The sequence below is a fragment of the Protopterus annectens genome, chromosome 7.part0, assembly GCF_019279795.1.
Source record: "Protopterus annectens isolate FY-2018-M chromosome 7.part0, PAN1.0, whole genome shotgun sequence".
NCBI lineage: Eukaryota > Metazoa > Chordata > Ceratodontiformes > Protopteridae > Protopterus > Protopterus annectens.
The window spans coordinates 736697104-736719646 of record NC_056739.1 but is presented as its reverse complement, the minus strand read 5'-3'; the positions used below and the strand labels follow the sequence as shown (position 1 = coordinate 736719646).

The 22543-nt window shown below is 40.3% G+C and overlaps 2 protein-coding genes across 3 annotated transcripts in view; both read right to left on the bottom strand.

The window, feature by feature from the left end:
* Positions 1-22543, bottom strand: part of LAMTOR4 (late endosomal/lysosomal adaptor, MAPK and MTOR activator 4) — a 1302749-nt gene that overhangs the window by 987090 nt on the left and 293116 nt on the right. The gene's annotated exons all lie outside the window — the stretch shown is intronic.
* Positions 1869-22543, bottom strand: part of GAL3ST4 (galactose-3-O-sulfotransferase 4) — a 108779-nt gene continuing 88104 nt past the window's right edge. The window contains exon 3 of the mRNA XM_044077265.1: positions 1869-7904. Coding sequence (XP_043933200.1) covers positions 7032-7904 — 873 coding nt within the window. The 3' untranslated portion in view covers positions 1869-7031. The remainder of the gene's footprint in view (positions 7905-22543) is intronic.

The following is a 22543-nucleotide window of genomic DNA, read 5'->3' as shown; positions in this document are numbered from 1 at the left end:
TGCTGGGAATACAGTCATCTTTTCTTGCTGCACTGCCTTCTCAGTATATGTCCATAATTAAGCAATAAAGGGTCATTGATGTTCAGAAATATGCATGCTGATTGGACAGTCCACCCATTAAAGTACTGTTGACTGGTTGAACTTTCTGTTGGGATATGCTCAATAACACCACCCTTAAAATATTTTACCAGTGACAGGGTAAAATGTGAGAAAAATCAGTGATGTTCTGCAAAACTCTGGCCAGTTAATAAGTACGGCTACTGGTAACATGATCAATTGTACAGCCAGTAACCATACCTCTCAACTATTCAGAGTTACCTCTCAAGTGTCCACAGTTTTGCAGAACATCTCTGATTTCATCATATTTTTGTCTAGTGCCTCATAAAAGTTTTGATATTTTGGTAAATCACTGAGAATTTCTGTCAGTCAGTAATACCGGACTTTACAGTTTATTTATTTATACCTTGTTGACTGGGTTAGTCCCGCTAGGCCAGTGGTCGCTTATTATGGGAGACGTGAGGTGGTATTCATACCAACAAGGGGAAATTTGACCAAGGCACCGAGGAACTTCCTTTACCCTTTTTGGTAAGTGCTGTAAGATCTTTTACATTCACCTGAACTACCACCATCTCAGGCAGATGTAGTCTCAGTTTAATGTCACATCCAAAGGATGGCACACTCAGAAGTGCTGCACTCTGTTTGTGCTGCACTGCAGTGTCAGTACTGGGAAATTACCCCATCTAGGGATACCTGATCTCACCCTATAGAAGGAATGAATTAACTGATGAGGTGCAGAACCAATGGACAAAACATGCGGACTAGGAAATGAAAAAAAAAAAGTTACTGTGTAACATGCTAAACCTCTGGTAAAAGTTAACAGTGCATCCATTTTAATTTCTAATTTTGCACATTTCCACTCCTGGGCACATGAAAGATACATTGTGGGATAAGAATAGTTGTAACTTCACAGTTAGATCACATTGTTGCTATTGGAATTACATTTGTCAATTACAAAGATACTGAGTGTTTTTAGGATGTAACCTCCAAGATATAGATAAACCAGATAGGACCTCATTTTAGACATCTTAGACTGGTGTCCATAGTTATCCTGGCATTTTACTGATTTATATTACTGAACAATATTGTCATTAAAATTACAAAATGGAAAAGGGAATACTGTTTCCTGAATGGTGCAGCCGCAAGGCTACTACCTCAGAACATCAAAATATTAAGGAAATGTATAAAGGCTACTAAAAGCATCTCATTTCATACTCACATTAAAAACTCCAGGCAAAGAATTATGGTGGAATAACATCTCTTCTTGTGTGCTCGAAACCTCTGCCTGCTCCTTCGGATTCGACTCATTCAAGGTGAGCTATTACTTTATGACAGCACCCAGTCTCTCCTGCTTTACTGTTTAATCAATGTTCCCAGAATGTGCTTGTTTCAATGCAATTCATGCACAAAATTGTTGAACTTAAGAATTCCCTGTATGAAGAAAAAAAGACCACCACCACAGATCAAGAATATGCCTTTGCTGTATAATACACATCGTAGCCCATTGACTTCATGAAAAACAACTCACAGCACATCAACAGTTAAGAAATTATTTGATTGCTGTTTCATCAGTGTTGCTGTTGACCAGAATTCCTGCAATGGCTATCACTTTATACTACCATAAATAACTTGCCTCTAATGGCTTCTGGCCAAAGGAATGCATAAAATTACTGTTTTGAGTAGACATTTCCAAAGCCATTATAGCCCATTGTTATGCCTTAGATGGTATGCCTCTGTCCAGTTCACACTATAACTAGACTAGGTCAGTATTAACTTTTTCACACAACAGAAAAGAAAGTCATGACACATTCTTTGTATACAAAAGTTTATTTCACTCTGTGAGTGGTAAACCTGAGGAACAAGCTTCCATGAGAAGCATAAGAAGATGAGAATACTTTGTTTTAGTCAACTTAAGCTGGCTCAGTTTGTTTTAAAAAAGCAGGTAGAACAACCATTGAGTTGATTTACTTGATGTATGCAGTTGCAGTGGGTGCATTCTTGAGTAGAACTAGCATGCCAATTAGATGAACAGCTGCATCATTTTACTTGGCTTCCCCACAATGTATTTCTTCCTTGCTCAGCACCAGTGCTGAATCCACTCAGCAAGTAGCATTTTTCATTCAAAATCTGGTGACATTTTTCCATGATACATCTAGTAACATTTCTCATTAAACATTTTGTAACATTTTAGTTTAAATTAAATCAGTGTGTACAAAGTTCCTCAAGTTAAGGGCAGAGAATTCCTAGACAGTGGCATCAGGTATGGAGGGAGGAGTTAATTTACTTTTTTAGCACACCACTGCCTTATGATGAACACAGATAACGCAATTACAATATGAAAATTAAATAATAAATAACTGAGGTACCGTTCATTTAGACAAGGGCATTAGAACTATTAATAAAAAAAATAGCCAGAAATAATTTGCAACCTCACATTCTAGGCAGATTTTATAGTACCATTCAAGAACTCTAAGCTACAGCAAACAGTACAAATCTTAACACCTAACACTTTCCTCGGTATGCTAAATCATGTTTTTACATTATGACATGTAACACTGCATAACTAGGAAGACAGTTTCTATTTCCTGATATCATACAGTTGACAGATATTTGTGATGTCAAGATACAAGATTTTAAGTTCAAGACTTGATAATGCAAGTATGATTTAACAAAGTAAGGACAAACTTTGAAAGTCACTCGATACATTTAAGGTGTTTTCTTGCATGGGAAAAGGCCCCTGAACCCCCAGTATGGATAACTGTTCCTGCACCCCACAACTCCACTACTTAATCATATTAACTTCAAGATCATTCAACCTCAGATAAGAGAGAATATTCCAAGAGGCCACAATTTTGGAAGTAGTATATGTTTTCCAGTAATGCAGTTAAAGTCGCACAGTTCTGAGGGTTGAGGTAATGGGCCTTGAACATGCAACAGAAACCTCAAAATCTTGAAACAAAGTAGCCAAAAGTACAGCAGCCTAAAAGATAGCAACCAAAATTGGTATTCTTCATCAGGAAGTACTTATCTCCAGGCTGCCCCAGTCATATTATTTTGCTGTGCAACAAGTATCATTTCAACAGACTCACTGTGCAACAATACTTCTTCCTATCCTAACACATAGAAGTGTGCAAAGGGGCCTCTACAGACAGATGTTTTATTTTATTTTTCTCAGTATTTCCTGACAAACTTGCTTCATAAAATATTTTTTTCTGATTTTTAATAGTAAGGGGTTTGTTTTCGATGTGCTCACTTCAAGGAGGTGGGCTTTGAAATTTTGGTTGAGATATGATATTATAAACACTGTTCTTACTGGATGTTTCTGAACTTCCAGTGTAATACAAGCCTTTCCATGAATATAAAGGAGAGGAAAAAACAGAGATGTGCACTCATCTCTCACTTAGATATACGATTTGTATGATGACTATCGTTATGAACAGCAGAAGCCAAAAGCACCAGGTTTATTTGTAACACACCAGCGACTGACACTCTTACATGATAAACATTCTTACATACAATCAGTACTGTCAGAAAACATGGTTTTGCACTGGAATATCAAGACTGCAGTATCCTGGGGAATTGTTATATATATATATAAATAGCAGGAGTTTCAAAAAAACAAAAAAAACATAATGGATATTTCTAAGTTCGACCAACAGTTTATGAACACACTTATGAAGGGTGATCACAAGTCAGCAGCACTTTCATTAGGAAGCTACAGAAATCATACTAATAAAGCCTAGAAAGGTTTGCATATCTTTTGCTGAATATGCATAACATACAGCTTAGTCTAAATATGATCACTTCTGGGCTGTTACTATTTAAAGGTAAATTTAGTCCCTTGTTTTTCTCATAATAAATGGACATGGGAAACATCAACAAAGTCTAAATATGAATAATGCTGACCTATTGCCATTTAAAGGTAAATGTAGTTACTTGTTTCTAAGAAGTGTGTCATAATACATAGACACAAGAAAAAGCCTCTGTAGGTAATATTTGCTACTAAGCTGTGGGATTTTGTTTCCTGCACCTTCTCCAGATCATAGGATGACAGGAATATATAGAGAAATTAATCCACTAATTAGAGTCTGTAGCCACTCCAAAACCATACCTCCAAACTCCACACACGCATGAACAATACATACATACGTATGCACATACATATATATATATATATATATATATATATATATATATATATATATATATACAGATACATACACAGACACACACATATATGTATGTAAGTACACATACACAGAGGGGGTGGCACCATCTACAGGGTGAGGCAGTGATTCCACTGACCAGTGTCTATGGGGGGGTACTGTCAGCAGGGTGGGGCAGTGACTCCACTGATGCATACCTATAAGGGGGTGGCACTGTCAGCAGGGTGGGACAGTGATTCCATCTTGGTGGTCAGGCTCTGTTTCACTTCTCCCAGTCTTTTGGATTCTGTCATTATATATTAAACCCAAAATTACAACAGCAAACAATAGAAAAAAAAAACTAAAATTCTAGAACAGTGAGCTCTTTTTGTTAATAACATGCAAATAAGTCTTTTGCACTGATTGAGGATATGATTTGTCCTGTATAATGTCATATCTCAAAAATAGATATTTCATTTTGAGCGCCTTAAGAGACAGCATTCCCATACCACCTAGCTACACACATTTTAATATCAAAATTGGTTAACTCGGTAGTAACCAAAAATGAGAAACATCTAAAAATTCCCTTAAATACTTTTGAATCCGTGAACTGCATCATTAGCTAAAATTATATCATACTTTGTAAGCCTCATCTCATAATAAATGCATACTTGCATCAATACGTATCCACAAGTAAGCTTGTAAAAAAACTATTTCAGCCAAGCCAGAGAGCAAAATGTGCTGCCCAGGCAGGTTAAGGGTGGAGAAATGGACCACTCAGTAACAAATGTTGCCTGCCAGCCTCTGTAGCATCAGCCATGATTGCCTTCTTGGAATGTCTGCAGCACCCAGAACTTTAATGCAGTAGTTCTCTCTCTGACCATCCATCATGGTCGTCAGAGATGAGATTATCCTATGCCTTAAAATAACCCTGGTCATTTCTGAACCATATCACCAGCATCATAGACAGTCATGCAGTGTACTATCAAGCCAGTACACTGCATCCTTTGTTTCTCTGTTGGATACCCTTCCTCTTGTGCAAATGTTAAGTGCCTGATATATGCACTTAGCCTAAGTATCCATTCACAGAAGGAGATTGTTATGGTTGGGGTTTGTCCTTACCCTGAGGTTCAAAGAATTTCAAGATGATTATATAAAGTTCTAGTGAGTACATGGAAAATTCCTCTGCATTGGGGGTACGGGTTACCCATTACAGAAAAATATGCATTTACAAACCATGTTGACCATTTTTGCACAAATGTTTTTCAATAGACTGTCAGGGAACCATTTTTTACTGCTGTTTTTTTATGTATTTATGCTAGAGATATATCCAGTCCCAGAGACGCATTTGTATGTAACAGTACAGCTGAAAATATTTACTATAAATAACTGCATCTCGTTTAACTAAGACATAAACAGCAACTAATGTATAAAGAGAGAAAAAAATTACATTCTCATAGTGCTGCACCCCCTGACGTGCAGCTTCTGTTCCTCTACCCCAACATCTCTATATATACCTTCCCACCAAACTCAAGAGAAAAAGGAAAAGGTATAAAACAAACATAAAACTCGCCTTTTCTCTCTTCTCTGACACTTGTGGCCCAAACATAAAGCACAGCATCTGTGAATGATCAATTGCCAATGTGCTCAAATGTTAAAAACATAAACCAAAATATTTTTTCTATGATGTTTTATGTAAATATAACATGATGGATGACAAATGGTGGTACTAATACATAGCTAGGCAATCAAAGGAGACTGTGTAACTAAATCTTCTGGGAAGAAAGCAAAAACACTACTGTTCAAATCACAGAAGTAGGGGATCCATGCATGTGTTATGGCTGGGTGTCAACTGAAGAAATCAAAAGATAAGAAAGCATACATTCTGCCTAGCTGCAGGTGGTGGGATAAATAATAGTCAATGACAGGATTTACTTTTCCAGTCTTTTGAAAAGTTGTTTTCCCTGCTATAAATGGAAAGAAGCACAAAGGAGGGGAGGCAACAGCTGTACTGTACAGACACTGAGGCGATGCAATATGAGGAAATTTAGAAAAGAGAAAACATATACACAGCAGCACACCTAACAGCAGGTAAAATGAAGCAATCTTAGGGCTGAATACGAACAAAACATTCATCAATATTTTATGACTTGATTTTCTAGTTTGTCCTGAATCCAGGGTCCCATCTGTCTTGTTCATCATTGATCACGACCACCCAGCACCTGATGGCATCATATATCACCCCATAACTAAGAGCCCTCTTTGAAAAAAGTAGAAGTGTGTGGCTTTTCAAGGGATGAATGGACCCAGCTTCAGACTGCTCAGGTCATAGCTCTAAATTCAAGTATTTGCTAGTTTCTGGAAGTTTTTCTACCCATCTTCATGCAGAAAGGTGAAAGTTTTTCTACCCATCTTCATGCAGAAAGGCAGCCTAATCATTTTATATAATGTACTGCTATGGACGGGCCCGGTGTATGTACTTTAGGGGGTATAGATAGCCTGTAGTCTGGCTAAATACTGATGAAGACTCTTGCTTTAATCCTGTAAGTGAATGTTTTTTAGCGTTACATTATTTGTTTCTCATGGCTTTGCAAACCATTATGCCCTTAATAGCCTGAAAATACACGTACCATGCCAGCACCTCCTAAGAACAGTGCCATAACATTCAGCACATCTTTAGTGTGGTATCAGAATATTGTTCACAGTACAAGCTTTCAGCAAACAGCTCTGTTGCCATTTTTCCTTTTGTTATTATCATAGGCCAATCTTGGGATGAAGGCCTCTGCCACTGAGATGACACTCTAACACTTTCTATTCCAACAGTCCTTGTCAAAGGTGCTGTGCGTTAATATTTCCACCATGAATGCCCATTTTATGTATTTGTAATCTCCCTTGATTTTCTTGTCTAACTGTGGGGAGACTGGTAGGTGGGAACTGTTTCATGTCAATCAAGTCTTTGTGTTGAAGTTCTGGGATGACCATACGGAGACATTTTTCTCGCAAGCTACCACTGAGTTCAGGCTTGATATTGTAACCCAAGATCCTAGCCTGCCCAAACTGCAAAGGTTTAATGCTTTTATCCTGAATCCTGGCTGCCTCAACAGGCCTCCCCTCTATAAGACACAACTCCATTAAATTTTGACGTTTTTGCTTAAGAAGTGATACATCCCGCTGCATTCTTTCATATCCGTACTGCTTAACTTTCTTCCAGAATGTCCTGTTAAAGTGTGAATAGAGATGCCAGTCTAGACTGTTCCAAGCTTTAAGCTTCTCAATGTACTCGCTGGACAGCTGCCTTACAGATTCCTTGCTCCTGAAGTTAAGCCTGAAGGCCACTACATCATCGAGGTCCCAGCATAGCGACTCCCGCAGAAGCACCATAGATTCATCAAAGTACTCAGCTAACAGGATTAAATGGAAAGTGTTTTCTATATTTGAGATCACTGTCTCCATGTACTTCTCAGTGTAGTTAGTGTTTTGGTTAAATCCAAAGTCAAACCACAGAAGGTTTCTTGCATAATGGTTGCTAGGCTCCTGTATGGAATAATATTTCCAAGGATCATCTAGGAACTGCTCAAAACTTCTCACTTTCTTAAAGGCACTGGATACAGATTTGTAATATGCATATGAAGATTCTGCCATAGTAATAGGATTCCGTAATATGGAAAAGAAAAAGGTATCCGGAGACATCACTTTTTTAATCTAAAACACAAAAAGATAAAATGCCAGTTACATAAAATTAGGTAGCAGTTATTGTTTACATTACAAAGGCTTCATCCTCATACCTAGACTCTCAAAATGTTAGCGGAAGAGATTTCTGTGAAAATTATATGTTAGGTATAATTTCTCACCTACTTCACTGTTTGTGAGTAGCTATTGCATATTAAAAATAAAATCATTCTTAATTGTAAGTGACTATATATATGCTATGGAAAAGTCAGGTTAGATAACTAATATTTATATATGCATATGCAATGTATTAAGTAGTACATCACCAAAGAGCATTAAAGATTTAACTCCCCATCTGACTTCCATATTCTTCAGGAGGGATTAACATGTACCAATAAGTGATGCCTGGACCATGACCAAGAAATGCAGCACTGTGTCCTTTGGCAAAACTTGTCACCTATACACCTGACACATGGGTGTCACTCCTTTGAAAGTTGATTCAGTAATTAGGGACCTAGACTCTTTCATTGACAGTTAACTGTCCTTTTATCACCATCTGTCCAGTGTTGTTAGGACATCCTTTTACCTTACCAAACTAATCACTAGGGATATTTTTTTAAATTTAAGGAAGTCATCATGCCTCTCTACTCCATTCTCATTAGGCCTGTAATACAGCATAATGGCCCCTTTGGTGTACAATTGCCTAAGCATATGATACATTTTCTTTGGCTATAAAGCAAAGCAGCAACCAGACCCTCTTTAAGCACAATCTGGATGGATGGGTGATCGTAAATACACCTCATGTCTGGCCCTTCAAGCCCTCACTGAAATAGGTTGAAACTAAGTACAAATGAGTCCTGTCAATTGGTACCTACGATATGAGGTAATGTGGCTGAGCTACTAATGATCCTCTAGCTCAATACATTTGGATTAACCTGGGAACTTTAGCTGCATATTTAAAGGTTCATTCTGAACTGCAAGTCCAACATCTATATTTATTCCTTTGATAAGTACATCATCATTATTTGATTTATTCTTCACTTAGTTTGCCCCATTAAACAATTCTTATAAATTCTAACATTTTTACTGTCCGTAAGTGTTATTTTCAACCTTACCAATTACATTTACTTCTCTTGTTTAAAATCCTTCATTTTCTACTTCCTGATTGCCTTTGTTTTCCTCCTTACTGCCTACACTTTTGATATTTACTTATTTTTTGTGTTACAGTGCTACATTTTCCACAACCCCTCTGTCTTTGTTTTGTTTTCTACTTTGCTGTCTATACTAGACATCCTTAGCCCTTTAGCCATATTACACCTGATCAGTATGCATTATACTGTACTTTGTATCACCCTGTTACCTGTCACGAAGTCTGTATTTGGGGTACATATTTCACTCAGTTCTTCAGGACCCTTTCCTGCCCAGCCCTCCAGTGTTTTCCCTTATCTACGCACCTTTTATTTCTTTACCTTGGTTCTTTATTCCTGCTGTTTAACTACCTATTCACATTTCCTGCTTTTCCATTCTCTTCCATGGTTTGTGGGACAACAATGTAAATTTCATGCATGTGTTTTATTATGTTGCACATTTTATGTAAATACTACTATATTCTATTAATGCTCTTATAGGTTCACAGGTATCTACTAAGCTATTGACCTGTGACGATCTTAAGAAGCCTAGCCCTGCATTCCTATGGCAATTATTAGCCCTTAAATTTTGCAATATGAATATCCAAAGGGAGGCTGAACAAGGATATGGTGGGGTAATTACAAGTTTTATTTTTCCATGAGAGGCACTGGTGTTAAGCTGGGGTGAACTTGCAGTTACATACCCATTCATCCGAGTTACATTTGAAAAATGAGAAGTACTCTATTTATGTGAAGAAGAAGAAGGTTCTATACAACAGTATTGTCTGTGATACATGTTCTGCTAATCTTGCAAAATAGACTGAGGTCCTTTGAGTGGGTGCTTCTGAACTATTTAAGTTGTGAATGTGTAATAGGTCTGACAGAATAGGGTCTGTTGGCGCTCTATAAGTGAGGTAGAGGTTGCCTCTCAATAGCTTATATGATACTGAGAAGAGACAGGCAGTGTGAGATGGTCTGTGTTGTTTTTATGATTTAGGCCTTTGATTTTTTTTTGAGAAAGGGTTGCATTCATTCTAATTATGACAACTGTTTAGACAGGTACGTACAGAATGGGGCATTATACTTAATGCCCACTGATTTATTATTGCCTTTATGACACAGTAGGATGAAGTTCTGACTATGACCCAAACGTTTGGAGGTTTGAGTAATGGGATGGGTACTTGAAGACTTAAATGGGTGCAAAAATGAAAATGATAAGACCTATGCCTGCTCATTTCTACTGGGATGGGGGCAAGTGTTGCAGGAGCATTCTGAAGCAAGCATGATACCATGAGTCATGACGGGGAGCACAAATTAAAGACAGAGGAGAGACAGGACATCTGAGTACTGTGCTGCCATGCAGATGTAGCAGCAATCTCGGAATGCCCATCTGCATGCCCACCTTGGAAGCATCGTGTAGCATACTACGGAAGAATTATGTGATAAGATCAAAAAGCCTCTGTGAGATAATATTAACAACACTGCACTGAGGAAATGATTGTCCCTGCACCTTCATGAATCCACCACAAGACTTAACTCATCTAACAGTACAGGGGATGCTGGTGGCCTCCAGTCATGGGGGATTAAGCTAGATAAGGGAGACCTGAACATCAATATAAAGCCTTGGCTGACAACATCAAGTCCACTGCTACAGCAGAAAAACACATTGTGTTGTCTTACAGCTTTCATTAATTTCATAGTGTTTGTATTGTTTAATTACTTCAATATTTGAAGCTTTACACTGTAATCTTCACTGAAAACAGGCCTTGTCCAACTGGCCATTCCTAGTTAACAGACAACAAAATTTTCCCACCAGAGTGGTGCATTACACATATAAAGCTATTCAAAACCAATTTATGATGAAGAAAAAATGAAATGGAGAATCTCATGACGTATACAAAAAGCATTTTCCCCCTTAACTTTTCTTTAACATTTACTTGTATGAATTTCATCTGTTCTGTATAGTTCTTTATGATAAGGAGCTACCGTAAGATTTACAACAGAAAAAAGTATATGAGGCATCACAATCTACAGAATGCAGGTTAGTAAAGGCAGTGCAAGTGATAAATGTTATTAACAAATTAACAATGAAAATTGTTACAAAGAACATACCAAAACAGCATCCATAAAGCAAATGCATTTCATTTAATTCTGTAGATGCACCTGATTTTTCACTTATAAATCACATAATAAAAAGAGGGCTTGAAAACAGCAACATCAGTCCATTTGAAAAAAAATTTTAGAGAACATGCATGACTCTGTCATTGCCCATGTTGGTGTGAATGACTTGAGATGTACCTTCCTGGACTATATGAAGAGAGACATGATTGAGTTCTCAGAGTATGTGTCCCACGCAGGTACAACCCTAGCCCTAAGCAGTATCCCACCTTCACCAAGAATGCTACCACAATACTAACAAAAATAACTGATTTCAACAATTAGCTTAGGTTCTGGTGTCATTCCAAGGGGATCCAGTATCTGTCTACCCAGGATGACATGGTAGTCAGGCCTCGATGCTTTGCCAGAGATGGCATCCACCTGTCACCACTGGGATTATGGATCCTGGCTAAGGCTCTCGCCTCACCCATTGTGTCGTTTTTAGGCAATGTCCCAAAGACAAATCTTCCAACATAAAAGATCTGTCAGAAAGCAAATTGAAGGTCATGCTGCTTAACACTAGGAGCCTTAACCTGAAAATCCACTCACTGGAGGCTCTCCTTGCACTGGAAGATACCAATGGTTGTGCCATCACAGAAACTTGGTTCAGGGCTGAGAAGAGCACCCATGCCTTACCAAGCTATACCTCATTTCACACATTCTGACCCCTAATGAGGTCAGGAAGACTAAGGGTGGTGGAGTCTCTATCTTCATTAAGGACAGGCACACGTCCAGACTGGTTTGCCAGCATGATGCAGTGGAACTACTCCAGGTGCAACTGACAGTTGGCAGGACACCCATCCAAGTTATAGCCAGCTATAGACCCCTCTCTAAGACTCAGGACACCCACTCTTCTTACCTGGATCTACTTGTTTCCATCAAGGTACCCCCTAACACCCTGATCCTTGGTGACTTCAACTACCCCACCATAGACTGGGTGAACTATTCCTGCACTGATGCACTAACTCAACAATTCCTTGACTTCATCACTTCTAACACACTAGACCAGCTCATCTCATCCCCCACAAGTGGAGACAACATTATGGATTTGGTTCTCACCAACATGGATGACCACTGCATCACTCTCATAGTATGTTCTTCCCTGATGAGATCAGATCTTTGGACTGTTTAGTTCAAATTTTCTATCCCACCCAACCCCCCAGCCATAATAAAGCTTAAAAACTTCTCAAACACTGACTGCTACCTCCTAATGGAGGGCATCTGTAGCTTCACACCACCGTCCCCCTCAGAGGATGCAGGCAACTATGCTGAACAGTATGGCAATGCAGTATACAAGCACCTGTACAACTGCATGGACTCAGCCATACCCAACAGAACTAAAGCCTGCTACTTAAGGAAAAACAAACCTGTTCAGTGGGCATCCTCTATCAACAGGCTTTACAACAAAAGGAAGAAACTATTGTCCATGGATAAAAAGGGACAGATTCCAAATTGGAAAAACTCCCTCCTTATCCTCAACAACCAAATTAGATCACTAGTGAAAACCTCCAAAGCTAATTATGAATCAAAACTAGCCTCCAAAACAAAGGGAAATCATTAAGCCTTCTTCAGTTATGTCAGTAACCTTCATGGCAAAGCCTAGGTTTGTTCCGAATTAGTACTTAACAGTATCACTTACACTGATCCTGTTGACGTAGCCAACCTGCTAGCAGATAGGTTTAGCTCAAACTTCACTCCTCTGTCCCCCCACAAAGGTCCTTTCAACATCCTGCACCTCACATTTCCATAGATCAAGTATTAAAGACCCTATCCAAGGCAAAAAGCATGGCTTCCATAGGACATGATAGTATCTCAGGCTGTATTCTGCACCATCTCCAGCAAGAACTGGCTTTACCATTGAGCACCCTATTAAAACCACAGCCTAAATACAGGCTTCATCCCAGCAGAGCAGAGAACTGGGATTGTCACCCCCTTGCACAAAAGGGGTGCCACTACTGACCCTGGAAACTATCGCCCCATTAGTTTGACAAGTCTGATCTGTAAAGCCATGGAGCATATTATTATGGCTCTCATAAACAAGGACATAGGCAATCTCCAAGCACTTGACCCCACCCAGTTCAGATTTGTCAAGGACAGATCTTGCGTGTTGAACCTGGTTGACTTCTTTGAGACTGTCACCAAGGCCCTGGATGAAGAATAGTCAGTACATACAGCTTACCTTGACTTGGCCAAGGCCTTTGGCACAATCTCCCACTCAGGCATAGGTTCATAGGTGTGTACTAGGCTAATGGCCCTGGAGGCTTAACCCATAGGATTACCCTGGCATCTTACCACTCCGACCTTAGTTCCCAGTGCCTCTGTCGAGTAGAGCCACTGAAGTGATCCCCGGGGTGAATTTTCTATTTCCCATCCACTCATCAAGATTTTTCTTGAAGTGGGCCAGTGAGGTGCTCTGTTTGACATGTATGGGAAGTCTATTCCATAACATGGGCAGTCTCTGGGTTATGAAACTGTCCCTCCAGCACATTCTGTTGATTGTGGTAATGAGGTTGAGGTCTCTGGAGTGTGTGGTGTGGAGGGATTGGGATTTCTTTAGATGTAGCATTTCTAACAGAGCTGGGTCAGACATGGCTTTGTAAGCAGAGATCGCCTCTAAGTAGGCGATATGAGACAGAGAATAGTTGGAGTTTTTTGAGTTTGTCCATACAGGATAAGTGTTTAAGGCCTAGGATTCTCTATGTGAGGTACTTTTGCGGCCTCTTCAGTTGTTGCAGATGCCTAGTGCGGTACATGACAAATGGGGCATTGTACTCGACGATTGGCCTAATGAGGGAAGAGAAGAGGGAGACAATGTCCTCTTTCTTCAAGGATGCAAAACTCTTAGTAATGAGATCTGCCAAATAGAAGGACTTTCTGACCACAGTGGCAATATGGTGGTCAAAAGAGAGGTTGCTATCAACCTGTGTTCCCAGAGCTCTTATAACGACTTCTGTGTTCAGTGGACTACCATCGATGTGGTAATTCATGGGAACCAGGTTTTCCACAAAGGGGATGATGACACATTTTTTGGCATTGAGCTTAAGGCCATGGTTCTGACATCAGTCGTTGGTCTCATTGAGGCCTTTCTGTAGGATGTCAATATCACTTGGGGAGTTAATAATGGCTCCTAACTTGCAATTGTCTGCGAACTTTGTCAGCCAGAGTCCCTTCTTGTTGGACTGGACTTCTGAGAAGTAGATATCAAACAGGAGAGGACACAGGACTGAACCCTGTAGGACTTCACTTGTGACTGGTCAGCAGTCTGACTTGGAGTCAGCTACTTTCACACTGTGGGTTATCTCTGTGAGCCAGTTTGCAACCCACCTAGTGATATAAGGGTTGATGCCTAGCTTAGTGAGTTTTTCTGATTCCTGAGTGGGGAATGGTATCAAAGGCCTTGGCCAGATCAAGGTAGGCTGTATGAACCACCTTGCCTTCATCCACAGCTCTGGTGACTGACTCAAAGAAGTCAACCAAGTTGAGTAGGCATGATCTACCCTTCACAAAACCAAACTGTGTGGGATCCAGAGTTTGGAGATTCCCCATATCCTTGTTTATTAGGTCCATGATGATGCGTTCCATAGCTTTACATATCAGACTCGTCAGGCTAATGGGACAATAGTTCCCAGGGTCTGTAGTCACTCCTACTTTGTTTAGAGGGATGACTGTAGCAGTGTGCCATTTGGTAGGGACAAAGCCTGAGGTAAGGCTGTGATTGAACAGGGCACACAGGTGAGGTGCCAGTTCACTCTGTAGTTCATGTTGAGCGCAGCCAGGGGTATTGCCACATCCCATAGAAGGTGTATTCTTGGCCTTGGATAGTGCTACTTTAACCTATGCAGCAGTAATACTGTGTGCCTGGCAATTGACTGGTATTGTTATTTGTCCCTTGCCGGGTGGGGGAAGGGGTAAAGTTGGCACTGAATCTGTTGGCCTGTATATTGGCAATATCTGTTGGCTCGGTATAGGAGGTACTATTGTACAGTAACTCAATGCAAATCTGGGTATTGCCATGGAGATTCTTCACATTACTATAGAAGGCCTTGTGGTTGTCTTTACTATCTGCTGCAATTCTGTTTTCATAGCTGGCTTTAGAGGATTTGATGAGTGATCTCAACTTTTTGTTTAGGCTGATAAGGGAGTTTTTCCAGTCTTGGGACTTTACCTTATTCTGCATCAGTTTCCTCCTTCTGTTGTAGAGTTTGTTTATGGCAGGGGACCACCAGATTAGCTTTCTTTTTTTTAGAGGAGAGCATCTTGGTTCTATTGGGTATGGCAAGATCCCTGCATTTGTGTATGTGTTCGTACAATGCATTGGTGTATGATTCGGCAGTCATGCAACTATCTTCCATTTGCATGGGTGCCGTGAAGTTAGCCACCTCTGTTTTTAGGAGCCCAAACTTAGCTTTGGAGACGTTTTTCATGGTGGTTACCTTTGCGGGGGGTGGGGTGGGTGGGTGGGAGGGAGGGATGTGGATTTCCAAGGTGATTAGTTTGTGGTCGGATCTAACCAGGGAGGAGTTGACTACTGGTGTAGAGCAACAGTCACCCATGTTAGTAATGACCAGGTCAAGCATGTTGCTACCTCTAGTGGGGGTAAGAACGAGCTGGTCCAGGGCATTGGAATTAATGAATTCCAGGAAACATTGGGCAAGTGTATTGGTACATGGGTAGTTTTCCCAGTTAATGGGGGGGTGGTTGAAGTCACCCAGTATGAGAGTGTTAGGTTGGACCCTAATATTCTCCAGGGTGCTTAGGAACATGTGAGAGCCTTGGGACATGGTTGGGGACCTATAGCAGACTACGACCTGAATCGCTGTCTTACCCAATGTTAGCTGCACCTGAAGTATCTCTGATGGGTTATGTTGGGCTACCAGTCTGGAGGTGTGGGCATCCTTTATGAATATGGAAAAACCACCACCTTTGGAGCTTCGGTCCATGTTCTGAGGCTGAAAGGTGTGGAATGAGTTATAGCCTGGTAGTGCAGGGGTGCTTTCTGCTGCCTTGAACCAGGTCTCTATTTCAGCACAAATGTCAATGTTCTCCATTTTAAGGACTGCTTCAACTGAGTGCATTTTGAGATTTAGACTTCTAGCGTTGAGCAGTATGACCCTCAGATTGCATTTGTTTGTAGCTGTTACAGTGGTAATTTGGTCTTTGGAACACTGCCTAAAAAGGCACTATAGGGGTGGCAGGAGCCATGGCCAGTATCCGGAAGCCCAGCGGTGATAAATGCAAGTCATCTCTGTCAAAGCATCAAGGTCTGTCAATCATGACATCCGAGGCAGACAGATACTGGATCCTCTTAGAGTGACACCAGAAACTTAGCCAATTGTTGAAATCAATCATTTTCTGTTTGTACTGTGGTATCATTCTGGGTGATGGTAGTATGCTGCTCAGGGCTAGAGTCATATCTGCCTGGGCTACATAATCCAAGAGCTCCCCCATGTCTTTTTTCATGTAGTCCATGGAGGTATGTCTCAGGTCATTCATACCCACATGTACAATGACAGTCATAGTTGTACCTGTTGTTAAGGGGACCTGAGTACGTGCATTATGTGGTGGATCCTGACACTTGACAGGCAGCTGACTGTTACTTTCTCCTAATTCAGCCTAGTGAGTGGGACATCAGTGTGCCTCACTATCAAGTCACCTATGATTTGTGTGTTGGGTATGCTGTTTTGCCTTAGGGGCTTTGGTTGAATGGCACACTGTTTAGGGGAGTTAAGTGTCTTGTTATTAGTGAGTGTTGTGTTGTGGTGGTCGAGTGCATTTCTGCCTTGGAGATCTCTGCTGCTTGGGTAGATTTTTATTGAGAGCCTCCTTGAAGGTGGGTGGGTAGTTTGTGTTTTTATGTGAAGGCAGTGCTGGTGTGTGTTCTGGAGGGCTATGTGTTCCATGTGGTGTGGTGCAAGTTTTGACCTTCTCCTCTTGACCAGCTATTCTGGTCTTGACTGAAGAGTCCGTGGCTTCCAATTTGGATATATAAGTGCATCTCCCACAAGTCTGAGTGTTGGGAGGTAAGAGGAGAGGGTTGTCGGTGTTCATGAGGCAGTTGCTACATTGCCTCAGGATGCCCAAGTTCATCAGGTTAACAGGATAAAGCACAGGGAACTGTCATTTAAACATGCCTGGAGGGGTGGGCATTAATAATAAGTACTGGAGCTGTTTCCTTGTAGAACGTTTAGTGCTGGTAGCACTTTTGTCTGCTACAATAATTGCAACAAGAAGTCTGGTAAAGTGCTAAACTAATAAGCTAGTAAAAGTGCAGGAGAGGAGAGAACTAGCAGCTCTAAGGGAAAATTGAAGACCAGACTTTGGCATTGCTCAGACGCTTACAAACACTCTTGGATACAGCAAATCTGTATCTGGACTAGACTAGTTACAGGAAAGGTGGGAAACAACTGCAAACATGGGCTTTTAAATCAGAAAGTTGAAAGAGATGGAAAAAACTGCCCAAATGGCAAATAAACTACAATTTCTAGGCCAGAAACCACTGCTCTTGTGGTAAATAGGCTATCTAGTGCTTACCACTCCCACTGATACGCTAGAAGGCTTCCCTCCAACACAAAAAGGCTTGGGGAGCTAGGAAGCTTACATACAGTCCTGGATACAGCAAATCTGTATCTGGACTAGACTAGTTACAGGAAAGGCGGGAAAAGTGCAGAATGCTGGCTTTTAGACCAGAAAGTTGAAAGAGATGGAAAAACTGCCCAAATGGCCAATAGACTAAAATTTCTGGGCCAGAAATCACTCCTTTTGTGGTAGATAGGCTACCTAGTGCAGACCACTCCCACTGACAAGCTAGAAGGCTTCCCTCAAACACAGAAAGGCATGGGGGGCTCAGAAGCTTACAAACAGTCCTGGATACAGCAAATCTGTATCTAGACTAGACTAGTTACAGGAAAGGCAGGAAACAAGCTTAGAATTTTTTAACAGAAAAGCAGCTAAAACAGCACTAAAAACAATTCAAGTGCAAGCTAGCACACTTGAGTGTGTAGAAATATTAAAGCAAATACCGTTTAAATAAATGCAATTTATTCAAACTGTATTCTGAACTGAATTCAGTTATTGCTTTATTCAACTCTGAACAGTTAAACAGTGCCAAAAATATACTTATTAGATGAGAAGCACACTTAGAAAACAAGGAGATTCTAGCAAAGTTTTTTTTTTAGTAAAGTGGAAAGGGAGAAAGGAGAAACAGAAGATAATTTAAGGTTAATGACCTAAGTGGTTGGCCTTCTCAAATGTTCTCTCTATATTAGGTAGAATTAGCTAATGACACTAGACTGGGATAGAGCTGATATAGAGCTGAACAGATGGGACTGGTAGGATTGTCTGAAATCAAAATATGATTTAACTGTACTCGGTTGAGTGAGCAAATGAGATCGACCCAGGAGGAGTGTTCAAACACAAATTTACAGGAGGGGGGGGGAGGGAATTCCAAAGCCACCAAGATTAATACCACAACAAAAACATGGAGGTGGAGGCGGGAAACTAACTGCAGAGAGACAGAGAGAGCACAATATTCAATGAAACAAATAAATAACCAGAAAAATAAATTGCAGTACTATCTTTAACACTGCAAAGTTGTACTTAACTCAGCTTGTAATACAGTTGATTGAAGGTATATAGCAGCCAGCCAAACAGCTTAGATATTGAGCAGAAATAAATTCACAGATATGTGACTAACACGTATAAGCACAGAGAAACCCTCTAGGCTAAGAGTTTAACACCGAATATTAAAGAATTGAAAACAACAATAACCCCCACTAACTGCAGAGAGACAGAGAGACCACAATATTCAATGAAACAAATAAATAAACAGAAAAATAAAATACAGTACTATCTTTAACATTGCAAGTTTGTACTTAGCTTGTAATACGGTTGATTGTAGGTATATAGCAGCCAGCCAAACAGCTCAGATATTGAGCAGATCGAAAAGCTAACACAACTTGGCATAAATCACTATCTCATCAGGTGGGTGGCTAATTGGCTCACTGACAGGACCCTCAAGGCCAAAATAGGTGCCTCCACCTCCGATAGCAGACCTGTCACTAGTGGAGTTCCCCAGGGATCTGTCCTGGGACCCCTATTGTTTGGCATCTACATTTCAGAGGTCCAGGCAAAGACAAAAGGCCTGTGGCTGACCAAGTTTGTGGACGACTGTAAGTTGGGTGCTGTCATTGACTCCCCAAATGATGTTAACATACTGCAAGAGGGTCTCACAGCTACTAATGACTGGTGCCAAAGCCATGGCCTCTAGCTAAATGCAAAAAAATGTACCATCATACCATTCAGCAAAAACATGGCCCCTACTGATTACTACATCAATGGTAACTCCCTAAACACCCAACCTGTGGTGAGAGACCTGGGTGATCAGGTTAATAACAATCTCAAATTCGACCATCATGTAGTGGCATTGGTCAGAAAAGCCTTTTACTTGAGTCATCTCATAAGTAAAGGGATTGCATCCAGAAAAAAGGAGGTTATTACTTCTCTATACTCCTGCCTCATTAGACCAGTAATTTAGTATAACGCCCTGTTTGGTATGTACCTCTCCAAACATCTACACCAACAGGAAAAGCCACAGAAATACTTCATAAAGAGAATCCATGGCCTCTAACACCTGCCCTATGTGGACAGGCTCAAATCACTATCATTCTACTCTGTATCATACAGGTTGCTCAGAGGTGATCCGTGTCTCACCTACAAGGCAATCTCGGACCCTGTCCTACTAGAGATGCTCCATATCCATAAGTCTAACTCCTTGTGCATTACCCAAATGAAAGGCCTGAATCTAATATGCAACATCAACAAAACCTGCTGAAGAGACAGGTTTGTCTCCCAGAGGTTGCCCCGTCCCTGAAAGAGACTTCCAATACACGTCAAACAGAGTACATTGCTGACCCTCTTCAAGTGCAACCTTGATGAGTGGATGTGAAACCACAAATTTGTCCCAGGGGTTTCACCTGTGTCCCTCACTGACAGGGGTGACAGGTGCTGACTGAAGTTTCTTTTTGGGGATAAACTCTTGGCTAGATTTGTAAGGGCCCCAGGGCCATTAGCCTAGTAACCTCCTATGATCCTGTGACACATTTAAACATTTCTGATTTTATTCACCAAAAGTGAAATCCTTCCACAAATAGTGAGGAATTAGAAGTTATATTACTGTGCAGTTGTTACAAAATCTATGTCAACACATGAATTAAATGAATACAACTGTACTTTATGGGTCTCTCCTTTTTGGAAAAGAAATGAAAAGTAAATGCTCTGAAGGATCTCTGTGTAAAATGACCTGTGTTTATGAAATAGCATTTACAGTTCATAACACAGATCCCAAATAATGCAGCTAATAATGCTGCTGCCATATGACATAGTGGCACAGCTGTAGCAGGGGTGTGGAAAGGGGGCAGAGCCTTACTTGCAAGCTGTAAAAGGGGGAGCCATCAACACTGTAGAAGAAGTGCCAATTAGTCCTTACAGGCAGTATTGCCAATCATTTTAACAACCACAAGCATGAATCACAGCCAATTAAATGTCAGTTGGTGAGTGTTTATGTATTAGGAACTGTAGAAAGGAGCCCGAATCAGTACTGGTTACAGTTTAGCAAAAGTGTTTAACACAGTTAAACAAAGTGCCATCATGTATCCACATAAGAGTTTTGTGTTCAACTGTGTCACCTTGTTACAGTTAAGCAAAGGTGCTCATACTGCAAATGGCCATTATCTTCTTCTTCTTCTTCTTCTTTTGCCTGTTCCCATTAGGAGTCGCCACAGCTGATCATCTGTTTCCATTTCTTCCTGTCCTCTGCATCTTGATCTGTCACACCAACCACCCGCATCTCCTCTCTCAGCACATCCATTAACCTTATCTTAGGCCTTCCTCTTTTCCTCTTACCTGGCAGCTCCATCTTTAGCATCCTTTTCCCAATATATCCAGCATTCCTCCTCAGCACAAGTTCAAACTAACGCAATCTCACCTCTCTGGCTTTGTCTGCAAACCGTCCAACTTGAGATGACCCTCTAATATACTGATTCCTAATCCTGTCCATCCTCGTCACACCCAATGCGAATCTTAACATCTTAAACTCTGCCACCTCCAGCTCTGACCAAGCAAATAGCCATTATGTATATAATATATATATATATATATATATATATATATATATATATATATATATATATATATTCAACATAACATGATGGCTCTTTGTTTAGCCTGAAGACATATTGTCCATGTGCACAGCAATTGGATTTGCAGCCTGGGTCAAAAAGGTCTGCCAGGTTCAGGCCACTTAACTTGTTAACAAGTGTCAATCAACAAATATGTAAAGCAGGCTGCCAGTCTGCAGATGAGGAAAGTACAGGGCCAATATGCAAAGTTAATGCGGATCCAGTCAGTACTTTGTTTGATGACCTCTGTATTAGCTATATGCAAAACAGATCTCCTCAAGGCAGTGTTCAGTGTAGTAACATAAACAACCACACCACAGCCATCAAAGCAAAGAGCACTGTGGCAAGACAACCACAACTGTGCTGATTTACATTTTGCAACTATCTATCATAACCATCAAGATTTTTATTAGTGTCTCTTTAAATGAAAGCAGAATTCAAGACAACTCACATCATTAAACCTAATTTCAGTGAATGGTTTTCATTGACAAGTTTCTCTAATTCCCTTTCTCCTGAAATGCAACAACTGTGGAGCGGATTATTTTAAGATGGGCATTTAGGGATACAACCCACTGCATGTGTAACAACAAACTAGTATTTTAAGCTACAATAAAATGTATTCAAATTATCTTTATCCACAAACTACTCTGAAAACAGTAATGCGGTCTGAAACAGCTTATTAACCTGGCATGTACCTAATATGGGCCTTACAACAGCCAACAGGTTCTTGATAGCAAACCTTATAATCTTGCCTAAATTTGGAAAAAAAAAGTCCCAAGTATATTATAGTATGTAATGTCAAAAACTAAAAGGTACACCACAAGCCACATGTTGAATCCAAAGCTAAAAAAAGTCACTGCCATGGACTTGAGTCATGAAACAACTCAGTTTGTAGACACTGCAGTGCTTCATTCCTACACAAAGGACAGTGTACCACAAAAGGAAAATGATGTAATCTGCTTATTTTAACAGTGTGCATAAATGTTCTGATGGTGACAGAGGAATACATGAAAGAAATGATATATAGCAGACATCAAGCCAATGTTTTACATGTAATTCATAATTCTACCAAAGAAAGTGACAGTAATGCAGAAAAACATATGCATACATTTATAAATCTATGGAAACAGCAATGAACCAAAGCTAGCAGTGTCAGTAAGAAAAATGACTAAAGAAGTCAACATTTTAATAAAGTCAGGTACCTTGGTTAATG